Genomic DNA, 18,736 nt, shown 5'->3' with positions numbered 1-18,736 from the left:
CGATCTCCCTCCTTCCTGCTCCTCTCGCTCTTTCCCTTCCCTCGCCCTCCCCCCTTCCTTCCCTCCTTCCCTTGTTTGCTCCTGCCTTCCACCTTTATCGCCTCTTTCCCCTTTGCGAAGCTGCGATCCTGCGCTTTGCCTGCGTCTTTTCAACTCTTACACCTTGGACTCGTACCACTTCTCCTTGCCTCACTTCTTGAATCACTCTTCTCTAGCTGTGTCTTCCTGCCTTTTGATCTTAATTACTTCTCTCTTCGAACCCTGTATTTCTGCTCGACTTGAAAATCACCATTCCTCCGATCTTCGGCCGTCTTGCGTCTCGCTGGGCTTCCCGTCTTCTGCGTCATTCATTCCACGGCTATACTCGAACCAGCGGCCAGTCTGTCCTCTGCACCATCCGATAAATATACTCACCACCAGACACACTGACTTCCTCTTGGTGTCATCGTCGCCCTAGTTTTCGCTCCTTCTGATCAACCGGCGCTGTGCGCACGCTTTGTACCACTTATTAGGCATTGTAATTCACGACAAACCTTTGTACCTTAACGACTGACAAACAACGCTGGTTTGGACTCGCCTGTCCTACGTATACACCCGTCGGAATCAACGCAAGGGAAATATTATTCAGACATTTGGGGTTATTTTGCGCACAGGGAAGGTACCTTGTGTTCAATTTCGTGGTCGAAAGACTGTCACGCATTCTCTGGTTCCGCAGGGTTGACTTATAGAAACCGATGGCTGGTGGCGAAGTCTCTGATATTCGGTGACTAAATGGTCCAGATGAGCACTGGGGTGACGCCAAGGTCGCATCGCATCGCTCTGCAGAGCGACCCAATATGTTGCGCCTGCTCTCCTGGACAGGCTGTGATAAGGTCCATTCTCCGGAGATGAGATCCTTTGTCTCAAAGCAAGACTCTCCTGGATCTGGCCCTCTTGCTGTGTCTGCCATGGCGGCGACGCACAAACGAAAGCAATCAACAGACACACAGACCCAGCCAGAGAGGAAACGGGCCAAGATTGTTGATAAGCAACACTCTGCCAGTGTGCTTTCCAATCCCACCCTCACGCTGTCTCCTGACCCGCCCAAGACGGCTGCCTCAACCGCAAACGAAACCCCATCTTTCCTTCCAACGCCACCGGAGCTGAAAATGGAAGACTCAGAAATGAGACGTGTGGAATCTCCGGTGCGAGACGCAGACGCAGCGCGGTTACAGTCTATCCGCAACGTCATTCAGACACAGATCAGTCTGGAAATTCTGCTAAAGCACAAGGAACTCCGACTCATTGACCAAGAGATAGCCAAATCCCAGGCTTCGTTGGAGCAGCTCCGTCGATGCAAGGAGATTCCTTTTCCAGGTACACAACAACTTTCTATGGGTGTCAGCAATGGCACTGGTCCAGCTCTACGCAGCTCATTCCCCTCTCCACTGCCTCAATCGCCCGCGCCTTGGGGTGTCCAAGAAGGCCCCTACGCGCGGCATTATGTGAAATGGTTACTGCCCGACCCTCGCTTTGACGGTGGGGAGCCAGAGCCTTTGGCTATCACTCCTGTCGGCAAGTCTCCCATGAAATTCAGATCTCAAACGAGAGGACTATTCGCAGAAGGCCCTTCAACATCAAGCCAGGCTCGTGCGCAACGGAGTGGTAAATTGAAATCTTTGCCTGCCGGATACAGTCAGCCGAAGGAGAAGGCAACAGGTCCCATGATCATCAAGAGGAAATCCGACGGGGCGACCGTGAAGCTGGTTTGTCCAGACTGTGGTCGGTTTGATTTTGGGAGTGCCCAAGGTTTCATCAATCATTGCCGGATCGGCCACGGCCGGAGCTTCGCGAGTCATGATGCTGCGGCTGATGCCTGCGGAGAAGCGGTTGAGGTCGACGAAACCGGCGCCATGATTGGAGTTGAGCCTGTTGTGACACCCGCTGCCGGCAATGTCCATCCTCTAATCCGCTCAGCCAAACTTCTGCAACCCATGCCACCTCGAATTACATCTCAAACATCTTCTGTCACAACGCCTGCGACGGGAAGCGCCAAGTCCACACAGGTGTCGCCTGATTTCAGGGGATCTGCCTTGATCCCCAATCTTTCCGAGCTTGTTAAGGCTAGAGGGCTTGGACTTGATTTGCAAGAACTGGTCTCAGATGCAAAAACGAAAGTTGAACTGCCAGAATCTGATTCGGAAGATGACGAAATGGATGTTGATATTCCCATGCAGCACACAGCTCAGGGCCGGCACCCACAAGTTGCGGGCACGAAACAACCACCAAAACCTACGAAGTCTCCAATGTCATCCCCATTGCTCAATTCCAGTATGCTGAGGTCCACTCCTACTCTGCGAGGAGGAGGGATGCCGCAGTTTGACGGTGCCAACGACAAGTCAACCCAGCACCGGCCGCATGGAATGACTCTTCCCATGAATAGCGCCACTCCGTCTGATCTTCATCCCTCGGACCCATCTCCAACCAGTGAATCGAATCAAGCCCCGAGTCTGGTCGATGATGACGAATTTGGGCCACACTCACCAAGCAGCAGCTCCGCGTCCGATGAGCACGATGATGGCGAAGTTGAGTTTGAAGTCCAAGGTGACGATGATGATGCTCGAAGCGTTCTGCGTGGGCCAGACTTCCAGCCAAGCTGCGCTCAAGCAGTCAGACCCCCGACGCATACTCGGCGAGCTTCGGCAATTCGTCGGCATGGAGAAGAGAGAGAGGAGAAACACGTCAGTTTCGTGAGCCCCAGTCCAGCGCGCGAAATGCCGAGTACCCGCCTGGGTGGAGATCGAAAGAGGAGGAAGGCTTAGAAATCGGCAACGATGTCCTGATCCGCTAGGTTTTGCTCTTCGCAAGATCATGTTCGACCAGCATTTGTGGAGTTTAAGGTGACGGGTAGCTGTTTCTCACGGGTGGAAAGCGTTGTGTGTGCATCAGCGAGGGGGCTTGGATAGACGGAATGCGTGCTGGGCAGAGGGAGAGGCACGCTTCTACGGATTCTATCAGTGTACATACTTTCGAGGTGTCTGTACGGTGTCAGCCACTCGTTGAGCAAACTCCAAGTTTGCGACTCAATTCTAAAGACTCATCTCTGTTATTTGGTCACTCTAGTCGCGAGATTGCGTAGATCAAACTATGATCAAGGTGAATTACCTTACAGACCTAAGCTTTGTCAACAAGGCTGAGCCTTTAGGCCTACCAGGCTCTATCATAATCCACCGGTTGCGTCAGATGCTTCTGGAAAGTGCCAAGCCCAGATCCGACTGACTTTCCTCACGAGCTCAGCAGTCAAGATGGATCCTTGCTGGATTACGATGGCGATCGCAATCACTTAGACTGTATCTCAATTCTCCCAGTGTGGTCTTTCTCCTCCGAGTCTCTTGCTGCTACAACTGTCTACAGCACCCGCCCATCAAACCGCACCCCTCTGTGAGGATGGCAGAAGCGCAAAAGTGCGTCCACAAGGGATGCGGGAAGGTGTTCACGGACCCAGACGAGGAATGTGTATATCATCCTGGCCCTCCAGAGTTCCATGAAGGACAGAAAGGTTCGTGTTTGCCTCTGATCGTTGTAAACACCTCTTTCTTCACATGCTAGTGTAGTAACTATCTATGCGATCTACCTGATGACTTGATGGAGTGACACTAACACTGAGTCTGGGAGAACAGGCTGGATGTGCTGCAAACCCCGCGTTCTCACCTTCGACGAATTCCTCTCCATTCCACCCTGCACCAAGGGCAAGCACTCAGCTGTAGATGACACCCCCGCGCCCGCCCCGAAAGCCGAAGCTTTAAAGGCGTCAAACATTGTCGCCGCCGCTCCCCTACCTGCTCCCGTGCCCATTACTCGGCCCTTGGTATCTAGTCTTGCAGCGGCACAACAGCCCACACCCTCGGCGACACCGAAACCGGAACCGCCTGAAGACGAATCTGACGACCCAGGTGCTGAGATCCCCACCAACGCGACGTGCAAAAGACGAGGTTGTGGCAAGTCAAGAGACGAGAGTGTCCCTCGAGATGAAGAGGAGTGTGTCTACCACCCGGGCATGCCTCTTTTCCACGAAGGGAGCAAAGGTTGGACATGCTGCAAGAGACGGGTCTTGGAGTTTGACGAGTTCATGAAGATCGAGGGCTGTAAAACCAAAAAGCGGCACTGCTATGTAGGGAAGCCGAAGAAGAAAGAAGGCACCGCAGTTGACGGAGACACGTCGGCGGACACCGGAGAGGAACTCGTGGAGAACGTCCGCAATGATTTCTACCAGACACCCAACAGCGTCATTGTCAGTTTCTACCTCAAGAAAATCGACAAGGACAGGGCCAAAGTCGAGTTCAAGGACGACGGGTTGTCGGTGGATTTGGATCTGCCTACACAGGACGGGAAGAGATTCGCGAGGAATATACCGCTTTTTGCCCCGATTGATCCGGCGAAGAGCCAGTTCAAGATCATGGGCACGAAGCTGGAACTGAATCTGGTGAAAAAGGACGGGTCTATTAGTTGGGCGACATTGAGGAGTGATGAGAGAGGAACTGGAGAACGGATTCAACTGGGAAGGGCTGGCAGATTGGAGCGCGGTTGAAGAAGGACGGGAACCTGGATGAAACGATACTTTGAAACGTGCACGACGCGAAAACGATTCCAATCACAATATCCACGACTACTAGTTCTATATAAACGGCCGAACTTGGGTGGAACAGGGAAAAGGACAATCAACGGGCATAGCGAGGCGCCATGTCAAATTTGCACAGATGTACCGAGTATTCAGCCCTTGAAACAAAACTTGTTTGGCTCTTGATACGTTGGAGATCAATCTCAAGCCGAGAAACTTCAGCTCTCTAGTGTAAGGGAAAACCATTGTCCAGCAATATTTACGCCTCCGTGTGCAAGAGCACGTATACCCCGAGTGCAAATGTGCAACGGCCCTTCTCTTGACATTTTCCTCAACTACCTGGTTCGAAATCAAAGAACGTGCGCCTCCGATCTCTGATCGAATGGAAGTACCGAGATCAAAGACACTATATTGTCCATCTCTTGATACATATGAAAAAAAGCTTTGTAGCATCTCCTCCACAGCTGCGCGCCATCGAAATAAGCGGCGTAACCATAGTGTGGAAGGGAAAAAGGACGGTGCAATTCCTCTGCGAAGCCGGGAACGGAAGGAGATCCATGGTCGAAAACAAGAATAACCCTCAGCAAGCCACACGATGGTGGAGCTCCGGTGGTGTTAAGGTAATGTTAACACCTCTACTGATGATGAGGAAAGGAAAAGGAAAAGGAAGAGGAATCGAGGATTGAGTGCGAGGAAATTTTGTATGGAAAAGAAGAACGAGGTGGGTCAATCAGAGCTTGGCATGTATGTTTCGATTCACTGGCAAGTTGCAGTGTCTGGCTGCTTTAAGCGGCTTGGGGCACGAGGGACACCCAAGGCGAGTTCTTTCATTCAGCCTCGTCTTTTCCATCGGTGTGACACAACCTGGAAACCTGGAAAGTATTATCTTGCGTCACGTCACAAACGTTGCTCTCACCACGGCTCCAACTTCTTTACATCTCTCTGGCGGAAGGGTCTGAGCATTGAAGCGTTTGTGTTGAGGCTCGGCTCCGGCTATGTGGCTTGTTTCCTCGTCAGCTGCCAAGGGCCAGAATTCCAAAGAATGGTGATTAGCGCGACAGGAGCTGAAAAACAAGTTGTTTCTGCCCAGAATGCCACGGTTGGTTATTCATCGCTCCAAGCAGCACACACCTGCATACAACATGGTTGCACAAACTCGCAAGGCGGCTTACAAGCAGGTGTTTGAATGGGCCCAGACCAGCATCATTTGACACAAGTTGGCCGACCCCGGATCACCTCAGACCGAAACAAAAAAAGGTCCCCTCAACATGGTCATCCTCAGGCGTCCAAGGTCCCGATTCAGTCAACATGTCCAACGCCACATGCCAAACCTTAAGCATCACTCCCAACCAACTTCCTCTGTACTGCTGCCTGACTTACTGGGTCCGTATTTATGGCGCCTTCTTCTTCCTGCGCCGCTGCGTATCCAACACCCTGTCTCCCGCGCTGTCCCAACCTTCTCGTCGTCTAAAACAAGCTTCAGCTTTGGAATTGTCCACGTTGGTGGACGGCGATCTGGGGCCAAAAGCCAATCGTAGGCCCTATTTGGGCCGAGCGATATTGCTCTCTGATCCTCGCCGAGTTTCTCGATGCTCAGATATCCCGGTGGGTACGTTGAGGCCTGAGCACGAGTATCTCAACACTCGTGGATGATGGCGTGCCCGGTGGCTGTCCGCATCGGTGGGCGCCACACCAGAACTGGAGGCATAAGCGACATGTCCCTCGGAAGAATATCAGCCTATCTCTAATTCTCCTCATTAGTGACAGCGGGGAGAGTGGCTAACTCGACAGTCTAGTCAAACCCCAGACATCTCCTTGCCTCCAACGGTTGGCATGTGGCCTTCAGCAGGACCATGGGCCCTCTAGCCCTGAGAGGGGTTGATATTGCTGCAATTCTAGCTTTCATGTCCCTGGCCTCCTGAGTGAGGCCTTACTCCTACGTCATCTTATATGGCTCCCCAATGCTCCATCAAAGTACCGAGTACATCGTGCGTATCCTTGTATAGTGGTCAGCATCTCCACCACGTACTCCTGGACTGACACCAGGAAGTCACTCTTGCTCTGCGCCACGGCGCCTCCCGGCACCTCATCATTGTGTACTGGGATAACATTAATCGCTCCTTCCAGTGGAAGCCAACTTCCTGGACAACCCTCCAGGGCTTCTATACCCTCCTCCAAATAGTCCACATTACCAGCGAAGGATCTCTCTACTTCACTCCTCGCCACCCCTTCGAACGACCGATGGCCTCATCTTCGCCCGCCATGCTCACACCAGAGCTTACGCCTTGTCAGTCTGTTGCCTCGTCTCCGTCTCTGCCGCCAACGCCAGATCCTCGTCCGCTGGATCTTGTCATAGCCAACTACAATGAGTGCTTGACGTGGCTCTCAAGCTATTCCAGCCTCGCAACAGTCTACAGCAAGGGCAAACTCCCCCCGGACTTGTCAATCTTCCACGAAGTCAAGGTGCTGCCCAACTGGGGTCGAGAGTCCCATACCTATCTCCACCACATCGTCCACAACTACGACAACCTTGCGGATGTGACGCTGTTTCTGCAAGGCAACATCCACGACACGAATGATGGCACACCGGCGCACACAGACCTCACTCTGGACGAGATTGTCGGCATGGCCAAACGGTTGACGGATTTGCCTGACATCCTCAGCGAAAGTGGTCTCGCTCAAAACCAACCTCAAGGTGGTGTGTTACCGCTGGGCAAAATACACTCCTTCGTTGACTGGGACGGTGTCAGATACCTGCCAGGCTGGATCGAGAGACGCGGCAAGGGACTTCGACGCAGCCAATACTCGCCGGAACAATTTTGGAACTACATCTTTAACGGTACCACGGACAAGGAGGATCCCCGTTGGGTCGACCCGCCGGCCGAGATCAGATGGACGCAGGGAGCCTTGTTCGCAGTCACCAGACAGACGATCCAACGACTTCCCAGGGCGGTCTATGAACGCGCATACAGCTTCTTTCACTCTCTGGCAGACGTCAACCCTGAGGAAGGCCACTATATGGAGCGTTTCTGGTTGAGCCTCTTCAGCCATCAAGGGGTTGATCGACAACAGGATGGGCTCTACGTTCCTCATCCTATGAAAGCGTTGACAGAGGAAACCTCGACCCTGACTGCTGAAGAACATAGCGCCGACGTCGAGGACGAAGGTATCTTCATGTGGTGACGCATTCCGAAGCGTTCTGGTTCGTACAGCCCAGGGGTTTCTTTCCGCATCGGTTGATGGAGAGCCCCTTGCCTTCTATGGCCAGAGTCAGTGACACGCGTTTGAGAGCATGGGAGACCTCCAACAACTGACGCCCTTAACCACACACGAAGCTCCTCAGGGAGGTCTACTTTTGAAAACCTGTGGATGTGGACAGTGTCTTTCTTCTACTCTATCGGGGCTGGCATGTACAGTATGACTTTTCTGCATGTCTTCTTCTGGGGTTGGCCTATTCTCTCGCACGTTCTGCTATATAGACTGGCCTGTACAAGACTAGGAGGCTGCTCGCATCCTGGTGGGCGGTTACTGTCCTTTACAGGAGGCCGACGACTATTATCCTTTGCAGCACGCTACGTACGCATCATAATGGAACACGGCGATAAAAGCGGGAGCAAATCAGCTATTTAGATCGAATGGAATCGAAATTGGTTTTTCGTGTGCTCTCTCTCTTTTTGCTTGGAACTGGTCTCTTTGCTGAGTCTGACGACTCTTCTCTTCCCTTTTTGCTCTGTCTAGTAGCCCCCCCTTCGATATCGATATCGATATCGAAATCGGTATCCTGAAAGGGGCCTTTTGCGAGCTCACAATCATCACTCCCAGCTGCAAAACCCCCCAAGCACAAGTAAAGTAAAGTAAAGGAACAGCCCACCAGCAACAAGCACAGCGTAGTCTATCTCCCCTCCTTCCCGAGAGTTCCTAGCTAGCTAGCCAGCCCCCCAACTTCCGAAGTCCCTAAGATATTCTCCCACACCCCCCCGTTCGTCGTCGTCCGGAATTGTCAAGTATGTTCTTGTCCGCTGCCCGTGTTTCCCGGCCTGGATTTGTCGGTGCCCCGGCCTTAAAAGCCTAGTGAGTCCTAATAGGGGTGGGGTGTAAGGTGGTATGGGTTTGATTCACGATTCACGACTCCCGGTGTTTTGTTCTTCAGCTCTGTTTTTGGGGGGGATTCGATTGAAATGTTGAACGACGGATGTTTTCTTGGTTTCCTCCACACGTCGCGATAATGAATTTTTCTTCTTCTTTTCGAGCTCTCGTCGTGATTCAGCAGTTTGTGCGATGGGTGAAAAAGAAAGGGCTAGGAGCGACTTCAAGCCGACTCTTCATCCTTCGCCTCCTCGTCGCTGCCCACCGCCTCATCATTCTCATCTTCTTCTTCGTCCTTCTTCACTGGCTCAGCGGCTTCCGGCGCAGTAGCTTTCTTAGTCCCAGCACTCTTCGCTCCGTTTGCCGTGGTCTTGCGTTTCTTGGCCGCTGGTTTCGCCGCCGCGCCGTCGGCATCTTCCGAGTCGTTGGCCTTTGTGCTTTTCGCCTTGTTGGGCCCGCGTTTGCGACCTCCAGCTGCTCCATTGGAGGCGGCCGGCGTCGGGAGTGGAGCGTCGCCATCCTCAAGGGATTTGGCTTTATTTTTGATGTTCGTGATGCGGTGGGTCACTGCTTTTGCGCTGCATCCTGAATTGTGTACAATGCGGATATGGGTTAGCCGGGAGTGGACATCTTAAGTCAACTTTTGATGGAGAGGTGAAAGGGACAACACCGCACGCCGAGGCGAGAGAGAGAGAGAGAGAGCACAATGTGTGTGGCTTCGGTATTGACTGTGGTGGAGGGTAAAAAGGCAACATCAAACATGGCACAGCCATAATCGAGACTTACCATTTCCCATTCTCGCCGCAACAGCGGGATAGTCGATCTTGATCTCAGATGTGGCGAGAACCGCGGCAAAGAGCTGCGGCAGAGAGCAAAGTCAGTCATGCTTTCGACTCAAGAGCAGTGAACTGATGTAGCTGTCGAAGATTCACGAGGAGATCCGTGGGATATATACATACCCGGGCGTCCGCATCGGCATCCCAAGTCATCGGCATGTTGATGGTAGTAGAGGTGGTTTTTCTTTGCGCGTAAGGTTGATTTTTGTGAGGGAGACTGTGTCCGCAGTGAAATTGTCTACTTGGATCGGTTAGCTAATGTCGTAGACTTTCGAGTTGTATGAGAGCGGGCGGGGGTAAGTGGACTTACAAGACAGGATGCTGAGGATCTTGAGGATGGTCGAATAGATGGACGCAGAAGAAAAGCTTGAGATAGACGGTTGAGGTGATGTTGTGGAAAGGGAAAAGAAGACTGGGAGAGAGAGGGAGGTGAGGCAGATATTTATAGACGGGGTGGGATCGGGAACGACGAAAAATCTGTCGGTCTGGGAAGTGAATTTCAGCTGGGAACCTACCTAGGTACCCTTCAAGGAAAGAGAGAAGGGAAAGTGAGAAAATTCTGAATTGCTGGACGTACCAATTGAAGTCCGGTCGAGAGGGCAAAGTGAGCGGATAGGGAAGCAGAAAGTAAGGCTGTACACTGATATAGAGCAGCCCAGGCAATGAATTGTCCACCAATAACTTCAACCACACTTTTGCCATTCCCATTGACGCTTTCAAGCTTTTCATTCTTCATTTTGAAGCCGAGGACGACGACGCCTTGACACGCCTTACCTAGACGTCTCTGTCAATTGACGCTTGCTGATCCTAAACCCATATCACCTAGTTCGCCAATACTTGGGCACCTTTCGTCTCTCAACCTGTATACTCACCGTCCCACCTTTTGTACCCAAGATAACCTTGTAACCCTACTGTTTCCAGAAGACTTCCATGCTATGACGTTCGGATACCATTTCCACCGACCCACTTGTGCTCCACTATGTTGGAACGGGCTTTACAGGAGTAGTCGTGATCGAGATGGAAGACTCGACAGGGGATGATTCATTCGTGTCTTGCCGGGTCTCTAGTCTGGCTGGTTATTGCTGTGCGAGACATTGAAACACCGAGGGTTTTGCGGAGGGCTCGACACTCCTGTTATCCTTTGTAAAGAAGCTCGGATTGCCCCTAGAAGTCCGACAATATCATTCTAAACTCGCAAGATCGAGCGGAACACTACTCCCCCTCCCTGCACGATATCTTTTCGGCACGCCCGTAAATGGGCGTGGTGGAGGTAACTGGCTTTCGTCCTGGAACTTCCATCGGTTATCATCAACTCTGGTCGGACCCGATCCGCTTGAGGCGCCAAACAAGCTCCCATTGGTCAGAGTGTATGAACTCGCATCTAGCGTTGAGCGAGATGGCATTTGTGATACTCGTCGCGAAGCAGGTGGCGAAACAGGGGATGACGGTGAGGGGGGAGCTTCGGGCATCGAGTAAGATGGTTGTCTCCCAAATGCTGCTGCTGCTGCCCTCTGCGCCAGAGACGAACCTGCGCCATTTGTTGTCGGTGGCTGAGCAGGTGGTGGAGGTGGGCCTGGCGGGGGAGGAGGTGTTAACCTAGATGATGGTCCTGGAGAGGTGGAAGGCGGTAAAGGCGGAGGAGGTGGTGCTAACGATGGCGCCGAGCTTGGAGGTGGTGGTGCGAATGAAGGTGCCGAGCTTGGAGGTGGTGGCGGAGGAGCCGGAGGAGCTGGGCTTGCTGATGGCGGTGGTGGAGGAGGGGGTGCTGGCGGCGCAGGGCTTGCTGCTGGAGGCGGCGGCGGTGGAGGAGGCGCTGGAGGGGCTGAGCTTATTGAGGGCGGCGGAGGAGGTGGTGCAAGAGGTATAGAACTCGAGGACGAAGGCGGAGGTGGTGGAGGAGCCGGAGGAGGGGGAGCAGCAACGCTGATTTTTCGCGCAGCCGGCGGGGGAGGAGGTGGCTTTCCAGCTACTAGATTGGCCACGGACGAAGGCTTGGACAATGGTTTTGGAGGAGGCTTCTTGAGATTGGCCAAGGGACTCGGAACTGCCGGAGCAGAGTCCGTTGACTGTGGTAGAGGAGGTCTGAAGCCTGGAACAGGAGGAGCAGGCATTGACGGCGGACGTGGCGCCGTTGATAATGCAGGTCGAGGAATGGCTGGTGTTGATGCTTCCGAGTCTGAATGAGCACCGTCCAAACCGGCTCCAGTGTCGATTCCTCCTCGCGTCTTCCTCAATTTTGGCATTCCTCCAGCGAACAATCCCGCCAACTGCGGTGGTCCATCGAGGCTGGTCTCGCCGCCCGCATCACTGTGACTTCGGGCTCGATTCCCACCACTGGGGACTGGGGGGGCGAGGCCGCTGGGTGCGCTGGGTGCTTTCATTCCTCCAGGGACCGGCGGTGCTCCTGCTATAGGGCCTCCTCCGCTTCCAGAAACCTTCCCGACTTGAGGCGCCGAACGGTCATTCGTGACAGCCTTCTTCAACCTTGTGCCTTTGGTGATGTCTGATAACAACGCGTCCTGCCCAGCAAGTCAGCAACTGTACAGTATGTTATTTGCGCTCTCTCATCCTGGCCACCGTCTCTCCCCACACCACCAAATACACAAGAGATTGTATAACATACCCGTCCTTTTGCAACTGCCTTGGGCGGCCCTGAAGGCAGTGAGCCTCCAGGAAGAGGCGGCGGAGGTGGAGGTCCTCCCATGCTTGGAGGAGGTGGAGGTGGCGGCGGAGGTGGTGGAGGAGCAGGCATCTTGCTGCCAGGCTCTTGAAGGTTGGTGTTTTGTTCTTCTCGTCACTCTTTCCTCAATGCAATGTTGTAGGTCGTTGAAGAGGGGAGGTTGGGCAGCGACAGGTCGAGGATGGTGAGGCTCGTGTGCCCTTTAAGATGCTTGAGTTTTGTGTGGGTGACAAGGAGAAACTCCTGGACTAGATTCAAGTCATGTCTCTGTGAATGCACATATACCGATAATAGCCAGCTGCCTGGGGGCGTTTATGAAGTTACTTTCGCAGACGTGGTTGGTGGTTGGTGGTTGGCAATTGCTAACTCGTCATACGACCGCGGCGGAGTCGACTTAAGTCACTTTACGCTCGTGAGCAAGAGGCAACTTTGGGCGTCCTCACGGCACTACTCCGCAGTGCATGGCACATCACGACCGATATGCCTACAGCTTTAGTCGCAGGCAACACAATTATTTCACCCTTCAAGGCTGTTTTCTCAGAACCAAATCTATTCATTGCTTACAACCTTGCCTTCGTTTTTCTGCAGAGTTCAAGTTACAGGTACCGGATCCTGCCGCCCGAAGCCAAGGTATGCCAGCAATTCGCACAAAAAACTCGGAACTACCTGAGACTCAACTCCCCGGAAACCATATGAAGATCGTGACAGACCAGAAACAAGCAGATCATGAATATGCGGGTGGATGGGAGCCTTTCACTTTCACCTTGTTCGTCCTATCACCATGACAAGCTGGCTGCAGTCACCGAAATTTTGAATTGTGGAGGGCACTATGAATGACTGCAGGTCTTGCAAAGACCATCTTGACAGTAAATTGTTTGGTAGCAACCTCGCGTTCGAGACGACTGGTCCATTTTTGAGACAAGTATACGCACTTGTCCGAGGGGAAGTCGTTCAGGAGTGACCGGCTTTGCGCAGCGAGTTGCTCAACCATTCGAGACCTTCGTAGAGACCATCACCGGAGGTTGCGCAGGTGGATTGGATATACTGTATCACGTATTAGTGGATCGCTCACTGAAATAACAACGTCGTTTCTTCTTACCCAGGCGCGTTGTCGGAGACTGTGCAGACCAAGCTTATCGGTGATTTCGGCAGCGTTCATGGCGTTCTGGAGCAGAGTCAGAGCCAGCAATAGGGAAAATCATGTGCTCTTGCACTCACTGGTAGATCCTGTTTGTTGGCGAAGACCAAGAGCAAAGCATCACGCAGCTCATCCTCGTTGAGCATACGTTGAAGTTCCTCACGTGCCTCAACGATACGATCCCGATCGTTGGAGTCGACCACGAAAATGATGCCCTGGGTGTTTTGGAAGTAATGCCTCCACAGAGGCCGAATCTTGTCTTGCCCACCAACATCCCAAACTGTGAATTGGATGTTCTTGTATTCGACGGTTTCGACGTTGAATCCTGGCCGCGCAGGTTAATCTAAAGCCAATCTAGGGGGATTTGATCTCTCATCATACCGATAGTGGGAATTGTAGTGCTGTACAACGTTAGTGCGGGTTTCTAGGGGTTTCAACGGACTCTGCAAGCTGCAGCTGATATCACATACACAATTTCACCAAGCTTGAGCTTGTACAGAATGGTTGTCTTTCCGGCAGCGTCAAGACCAACCATCAAAATTCTCATCTCTTTCTTTCCCCATAGTCTGTCAAACAGTTTTGAGAATGCGAGACCCATGGTTGCGATTCAGCTGAGGAGGTCGTGACGAGGGAGATTGTGGGTAAGGCGGTCTGGCAAATAGGGTCAGCTAGGGACAATCCGGAGACGCGCAGCCGTGTGCAAGATAATGTGTTATAACAGAGTAGAGAACGGGGTCTGAAGGTCAAAGAAAGCCTGAGATATAAAGGAAATCGCAGGACCGTCCCTTCGCCGTCGCGCGACCCAAGGGCACATGTGTGGCCACTTTGTCCTTGAGGACCTGGAGCCGGTGATGGATTTTGGGGGCAGGCAGCTGGAATTCTTTGGCTTACCAGAAGGGCCAAGTAACTCTATTCCTGGCGTAGAGGCAGGCAAAAGAGCGTCAAGATGCTAGGTGGACGTGATTGTCAGGATTAAAGATGGACAATGGGCGAAGCAAGTCTGAAAGTGGACAAGTTCTCAGGACGCCCGGTGGATAGTTGGCCTGGCGAAGTTGGACTCGTAGCCGATGGTCGCCAAGCCCTCCTGCAGATGAAAAATGTTGGTGCGAGCCGCGGCGCAGGCTGTAAACTCGAGGCTGGGATATCAGGCGTCTTGATTTGGATCACTTTTGAGATGATTATACACTTCATAAGATAGCAGCAAGCCTGGGTTCAATGAGGCGAGAAGACGACTAATATTTGTTTCTTTGGCCTGCGACCAAGGTTGACCGTTGACAGACGTCGCCGTCCTGCCCGTTTCAACAGGAAACGGGCTCGGGTTTTTATCATCACACCATACTGCACCTCAGCACATGGGCAACTAACTGATCGACTTCCCATGTTTCCCCCATGGAAAACCACAGTGCTAGTCTTTCTAGTACACCTCAATCCTCATTTTCGTTGAAAGATACTTCCTTCCTTCGTTCTCCACCTCTTCCTTTGGATTGATGATCCGAAATCCAAGTTTTTGATACAGTTCCAGGGCATTTTCATTGCCATGTACCACGCTTGTGAGGCAGCATGGGGACTCGTCATGTTCCCTTGACGAATTATCCCTGACATGGTCGATGGTCGCCTGAACAAGGCGCTTTCCCAACCCTTGCCCACGCACCTCAGGCTCGACATAGAGTGCCGCCATGTACCACTCGGCGGATGATGACCGACCTACATCGTCGACTTCCTTGCGGGTGGGTGCGGTGATGACCACAAATCCGACCCATTGATTCTGCAACAGGGTCGATTCGTGAGTCAGCGCGTTATGGCGAAGCAAGATAAGGTGGGTGGCTCGATTGTCTCGAAGTCTGTTCAGCCAGAACTCTTCTGGCTGGCTGACTTCACTCTCATATCTGGATATGAAGCTCTTCGCATGCTCTTTCAGACTTCTAAGCCTGAGGGTCTTGAGTCGCGATGAATATTCAAGAAACGTGTCATGGTCCGGGGCCGGATTGGGTAGAGCCTGGACAGAGAAGGAAGCCATGGGCAGAAGGGGAGAGATGCTGTCAAAGCCTGTACAATGCGGGATGAGACCAAAATCTGAATCCGATTGCAAAAAGGGCCGTTCTGGGGTATAGATCTGAGAAAGCCCCTGGTGTCTCAACTGATGCTGTAGTGACTCACTGCAACGGACTCATTTGCACTCTAGCAAAAGCGACTAAGACACCATTGCAAAATCTGGGCTAAGGTCCAGCGGCAAACAACGCGCCGGCCATCAGCTCGACAGATGCCGTAGCACGATAGCAATACAGCTGGTTATTGCCGGGTATCGCAGTAAACGAGAAGATGGAAGCAAGGCACATTCAGACCAGAGCCAATCAGCTGATAGTATCCTTTGAGGAAAAAATAGACTACTCCCTAAAAGGGATAAGCTTGGTAAGTCTTGGCATCGCTCACAATCGATTTTCGACCCTTGAACTCGCCATTCTCCGAATTACTTTCTCTGATTCCTCCAACCCGTTTCTTGCGCAGTGCCTCACCAAAAGAATTTGATCAATTCTTCTGGAAGACTGTCCTCATCATGTCGAAAATTACAGTCGGTAAGTCGACAGCCCTTTCTCCAGCAAACCACCGGGCTGAAAACACGCCACCAATCTTGAACTTTTTCGCTGACGGAATATTTGCCCCTCTACAGCCGGAGTGCGCGTGAACGTCCAACAACTTCTCGACTACTCTCTCAATGAGAAGAAGCGGAACTTCCTCGAGACCGTCGAACTCCAGATCGGCCTCAAGAACTATGATCCCCAGCGTGACAAGCGTTTCTCGGGGACCATCAAGCTGCCCACCGTTCCCAGACCGAACATGACAATCTGGTATGTCTGAGACTTTTCACTGCGAGAGCACGGGAGAAAAAAAATCAAAAGATAGAGTGGACTGGAAAGAAGAAGAAGAAGGGAAAGAAAAAAAGGACTTTGATGCTGACGAGGAGTACAGCGTCCTGGGTGACCAACACGACATCGATCGAGCCAAGCACTTGGGCGTCGACGCCATGTCGTCGGACGACCTGAAGAAGCTGAACAAGAACAAGAAGCTGATCAAGAAGCTGGCGCGCAAGTACGACGCCTTCCTCTCCTCGGACTCCTTGATCAAGCAGATCCCCCGTCTTTTGGGCCCCGGTCTGTCCAAGGCCGGCAAGTTCCCCACGCCCATCTCGCACGCCGAGGACCTCTCGGCCAAGATCGTCGAGGTGAAATCGACCATCAAGTTCCAGCTCAAGAAGGTGCTGTGCATGGGTGTCGCCGTGGGGAACGTGGGCATGACCGAGGACGAACTCATCAGCAACATCATGCTGGCCATCAACTACCTGGTCAGCTTGTTGAAGAAAGGGTGGCAGAACGTCGGCAGCTTGACCATCAAGGCTAGCATGAGCCCGCCCAAGAGACTCTACTAGACAACCCCCTCGTCTGCTTCTGGGTTCTGGTTGAAGTCCTTAGTTCCGGTACGGATTTGACCGCATGAGGTGCGGGTGCCAATAGTCAGTCAGTCGAGCAATTGCTGCACACCGCCCTCAGATAGATAATCGAGAAAAGGGAAGAGCAAACCTGCTCAAAGCCTGCGGTCATTTTCGTACGACTTTACATGCATGCCAACGAAGATAGCCAATGAGAAGATCAAGGGTAGAACAAATCCAAAAAGACAAATTTCACGCTGAACAAAGTAGCAAGCCACATCCGGATGGTGAGAAATAATCAATGATCCACAAGGACACTGAGATTGTAGCGTTGTTCCTGTTTTGCAGAAACAGAACTACCTGCTAGGTAGGTATCTAGAGATACCACTCACTTCATGCCCTCCATCAAATCCGTCTTGTCCAGAATCATATCCCTGAGGCCACACTCGTCCCTCAACCTCTGCCACTCGGCGCCGTGCTCCTCGCCCCACCGGCTCTTGTCCTGAAATCCCCAGGCGAGGGCCAAGCGGTCGAAGAACCGTCTCTCGTCCTCCCTCAGCCACCGGCTGCTCAGGTGCGTCCCCGGCCGCCATACCACCCGCTGCATTTGATCGTTGTAGGTGGTGACGGCGACGAATCCGATGGTCGTGAGCGTGCCGATGTACGCCACCGCGCCGGCGATGGCCGTGTACTTGGCCATCTCGACGTCCATCGTGTTTTGCCAGTGCGAGACCCAGTCCGCGCCCGCGTAGGCTATGAGGGGCGTCGCGCCGACGATGAGCCCCGGCACACTGCCCTGGCGGAGGGCCTTGTTTGTGCGAAACGCCGGCGCACCCACCGTCGTGTCGATTATGGCCAGTGCCAGCGGCAGGTTCTTCTTGAGGATGGCCGATTCGAGGGCCGCTTCTGCGAGGTCGAGCGGGACGGCGTATTTGGGCAGTCTCGGCCACGGATTCGAGTATTTCACGGGGTTGCTGCTGTCCGCGGCGGGGATTTTCTTCGTCGCGTAGAGGTGGAAGATCTCGGGCAGGTATTCTGGTCGACCCAGTAGACACAGAATGCGCACGTACATCTGCAGCATGTCTTCGGTGATGTAGACTTTGGGGTCGCGCAGGAGGTCGTAGGCGAGCTGGGAGACACGCTTTGCCGCATCTTCGCGGAAGGAGAGGGACATCGTTTGTGTCCCTGTGCCAGGGACAGATATCGAGTCGATGGTGGCTACACCGACACTCTGCAGTCTTGGCGACGACTTATTGTCCTCGGCCAGATCTTGAAGTAATGCGTCTCCCATCTCCTTGCCTTGTGTGGTTGTTGTCCTTGCTGCAGTCTCTTCGGGCACCATCTTGCCCGTCCCACCATGCACCAGCACACCCGCAAACTCGTACATATCCATCAGTGCCTCGAGCACATCGTCCTTGTCAGCTGCAGCATTGCTCGACTGTATCTGTGCGACAAATTTGCGGAACTCATTGAGTCTGCGGGGAGGGTCGAGGCTGGTTGTTGAAGAAACTTCCGCTGAAGTCCTGTTGATCTCTGCAGAAGATGAAGTTCGCTTTGACACGGAGCTATTGCCATCTGCAGGCGACTCTGCTGCTGCTGCCACGGGGGCAGCTCTTCTTGCTAATGGCACTGATATGCGTCTGCGCGGCTTGGGAAGGACGATGGGTTCCTGCTTCGTGGGGCTCGCGACTTGCGAGATGAATTGTCGCCGGTTGGATTTCACTGCAGAGAGCTTCTGGCATGAGCGACAGACGAAGCTGGCTCGACGCGGGAATATAGTCGCCATGATTCCCAATCAGTTGGACTTGTTCTGCTGAGTGGAAGAGTTGTGTGGCCCTCGCATTGAAATTCGCGGGCGCGGGAAAGCTCTCGGGTAAAGTGGAGAGCCCGTCTCCCGCAGCCTCGTCATCGGTTACTTCAAATGGTGATTGGACGCCTTGAACTGCATACCAGACAATTGTACGGAGCTGCTTAG

General features: G+C 53.0%; 9 protein-coding genes across 9 annotated transcripts; 4 read left to right on the top strand and 5 right to left on the bottom strand.

Annotated features, from left to right (window-relative positions):
* Positions 1-947: 947 nt before the first annotated feature.
* Z520_08741 (uncharacterized protein) lies at positions 948-2,801 on the top strand (the record flags this gene model as incomplete). The annotated part of the gene is made up of 1 exon (XM_016779237.1): positions 948-2,801. One exon carries the CDS (start codon positions 948-950, stop codon positions 2,799-2,801), a length of 1,854 nt encoding a protein of 617 aa, XP_016629744.1.
* Positions 2,802-3,426: 625 nt separating this feature from the next.
* Positions 3,427-4,567, top strand: Z520_08740 (uncharacterized protein; the record flags this gene model as incomplete). The annotated part of the gene is made up of 2 exons (XM_016779236.1): positions 3,427-3,538; positions 3,660-4,567. 2 exons carry the CDS (start codon positions 3,427-3,429, stop codon positions 4,565-4,567), a joined length of 1,020 nt encoding a protein of 339 aa, XP_016629743.1.
* A 2,292-nt stretch (positions 4,568-6,859) lies between these two features.
* Positions 6,860-7,780, top strand: Z520_08739 (uncharacterized protein; the record flags this gene model as incomplete). The annotated part of the gene is made up of 1 exon (XM_016779235.1): positions 6,860-7,780. The coding sequence occupies one exon, from the start codon at positions 6,860-6,862 to the stop codon at positions 7,778-7,780; it is 921 nt and encodes a 306-aa protein (XP_016629742.1).
* A 1,126-nt stretch (positions 7,781-8,906) lies between these two features.
* On the bottom strand, positions 8,907-9,678 carry Z520_08738 (uncharacterized protein; the record flags this gene model as incomplete). Its single annotated transcript, XM_016779234.1, has 3 exons — positions 8,907-9,268; positions 9,470-9,542; positions 9,643-9,678. The coding sequence occupies 3 exons, from the start codon at positions 9,676-9,678 to the stop codon at positions 8,907-8,909; spliced, it is 471 nt and encodes a 156-aa protein (XP_016629741.1).
* A 1,022-nt stretch (positions 9,679-10,700) lies between these two features.
* Z520_08737 (uncharacterized protein) lies at positions 10,701-12,271 on the bottom strand (the record flags this gene model as incomplete). Its single annotated transcript, XM_016779233.1, has 2 exons — positions 10,701-12,038; positions 12,143-12,271. The coding sequence occupies 2 exons, from the start codon at positions 12,269-12,271 to the stop codon at positions 10,701-10,703; spliced, it is 1,467 nt and encodes a 488-aa protein (XP_016629740.1).
* An 879-nt stretch (positions 12,272-13,150) lies between these two features.
* On the bottom strand, positions 13,151-13,935 carry Z520_08736 (ADP-ribosylation factor; the record flags this gene model as incomplete). Its single annotated transcript, XM_016779232.1, has 5 exons — positions 13,151-13,243; positions 13,299-13,364; positions 13,418-13,662; positions 13,719-13,738; positions 13,808-13,935. 5 exons carry the CDS (start codon positions 13,933-13,935, stop codon positions 13,151-13,153), a joined length of 552 nt encoding a protein of 183 aa, XP_016629739.1.
* An 816-nt stretch (positions 13,936-14,751) lies between these two features.
* On the bottom strand, positions 14,752-15,354 carry Z520_08735 (uncharacterized protein; the record flags this gene model as incomplete). The annotated part of the gene is made up of 1 exon (XM_016779231.1): positions 14,752-15,354. One exon carries the CDS (start codon positions 15,352-15,354, stop codon positions 14,752-14,754), a length of 603 nt encoding a protein of 200 aa, XP_016629738.1.
* A 537-nt stretch (positions 15,355-15,891) lies between these two features.
* Positions 15,892-16,761, top strand: Z520_08734 (60S ribosomal protein L10a; the record flags this gene model as incomplete). The annotated part of the gene is made up of 3 exons (XM_016779230.1): positions 15,892-15,910; positions 16,006-16,183; positions 16,305-16,761. 3 exons carry the CDS (start codon positions 15,892-15,894, stop codon positions 16,759-16,761), a joined length of 654 nt encoding a protein of 217 aa, XP_016629737.1.
* Positions 16,762-17,149: 388 nt separating this feature from the next.
* Z520_08733 (uncharacterized protein) lies at positions 17,150-18,547 on the bottom strand (the record flags this gene model as incomplete). The annotated part of the gene is made up of 1 exon (XM_016779229.1): positions 17,150-18,547. One exon carries the CDS (start codon positions 18,545-18,547, stop codon positions 17,150-17,152), a length of 1,398 nt encoding a protein of 465 aa, XP_016629736.1.
* Between the last annotated feature and the right edge of the window lie 189 nt (positions 18,548-18,736).

The sequence above is a fragment of the Fonsecaea multimorphosa genome (genome assembly GCF_000836435.1).
Source record: "Fonsecaea multimorphosa CBS 102226 unplaced genomic scaffold supercont1.20, whole genome shotgun sequence".
Taxonomy (NCBI): domain Eukaryota; kingdom Fungi; phylum Ascomycota; class Eurotiomycetes; order Chaetothyriales; family Herpotrichiellaceae; genus Fonsecaea; species Fonsecaea multimorphosa.
This window is presented reverse-complemented; position numbering and strand designations above follow the sequence as displayed.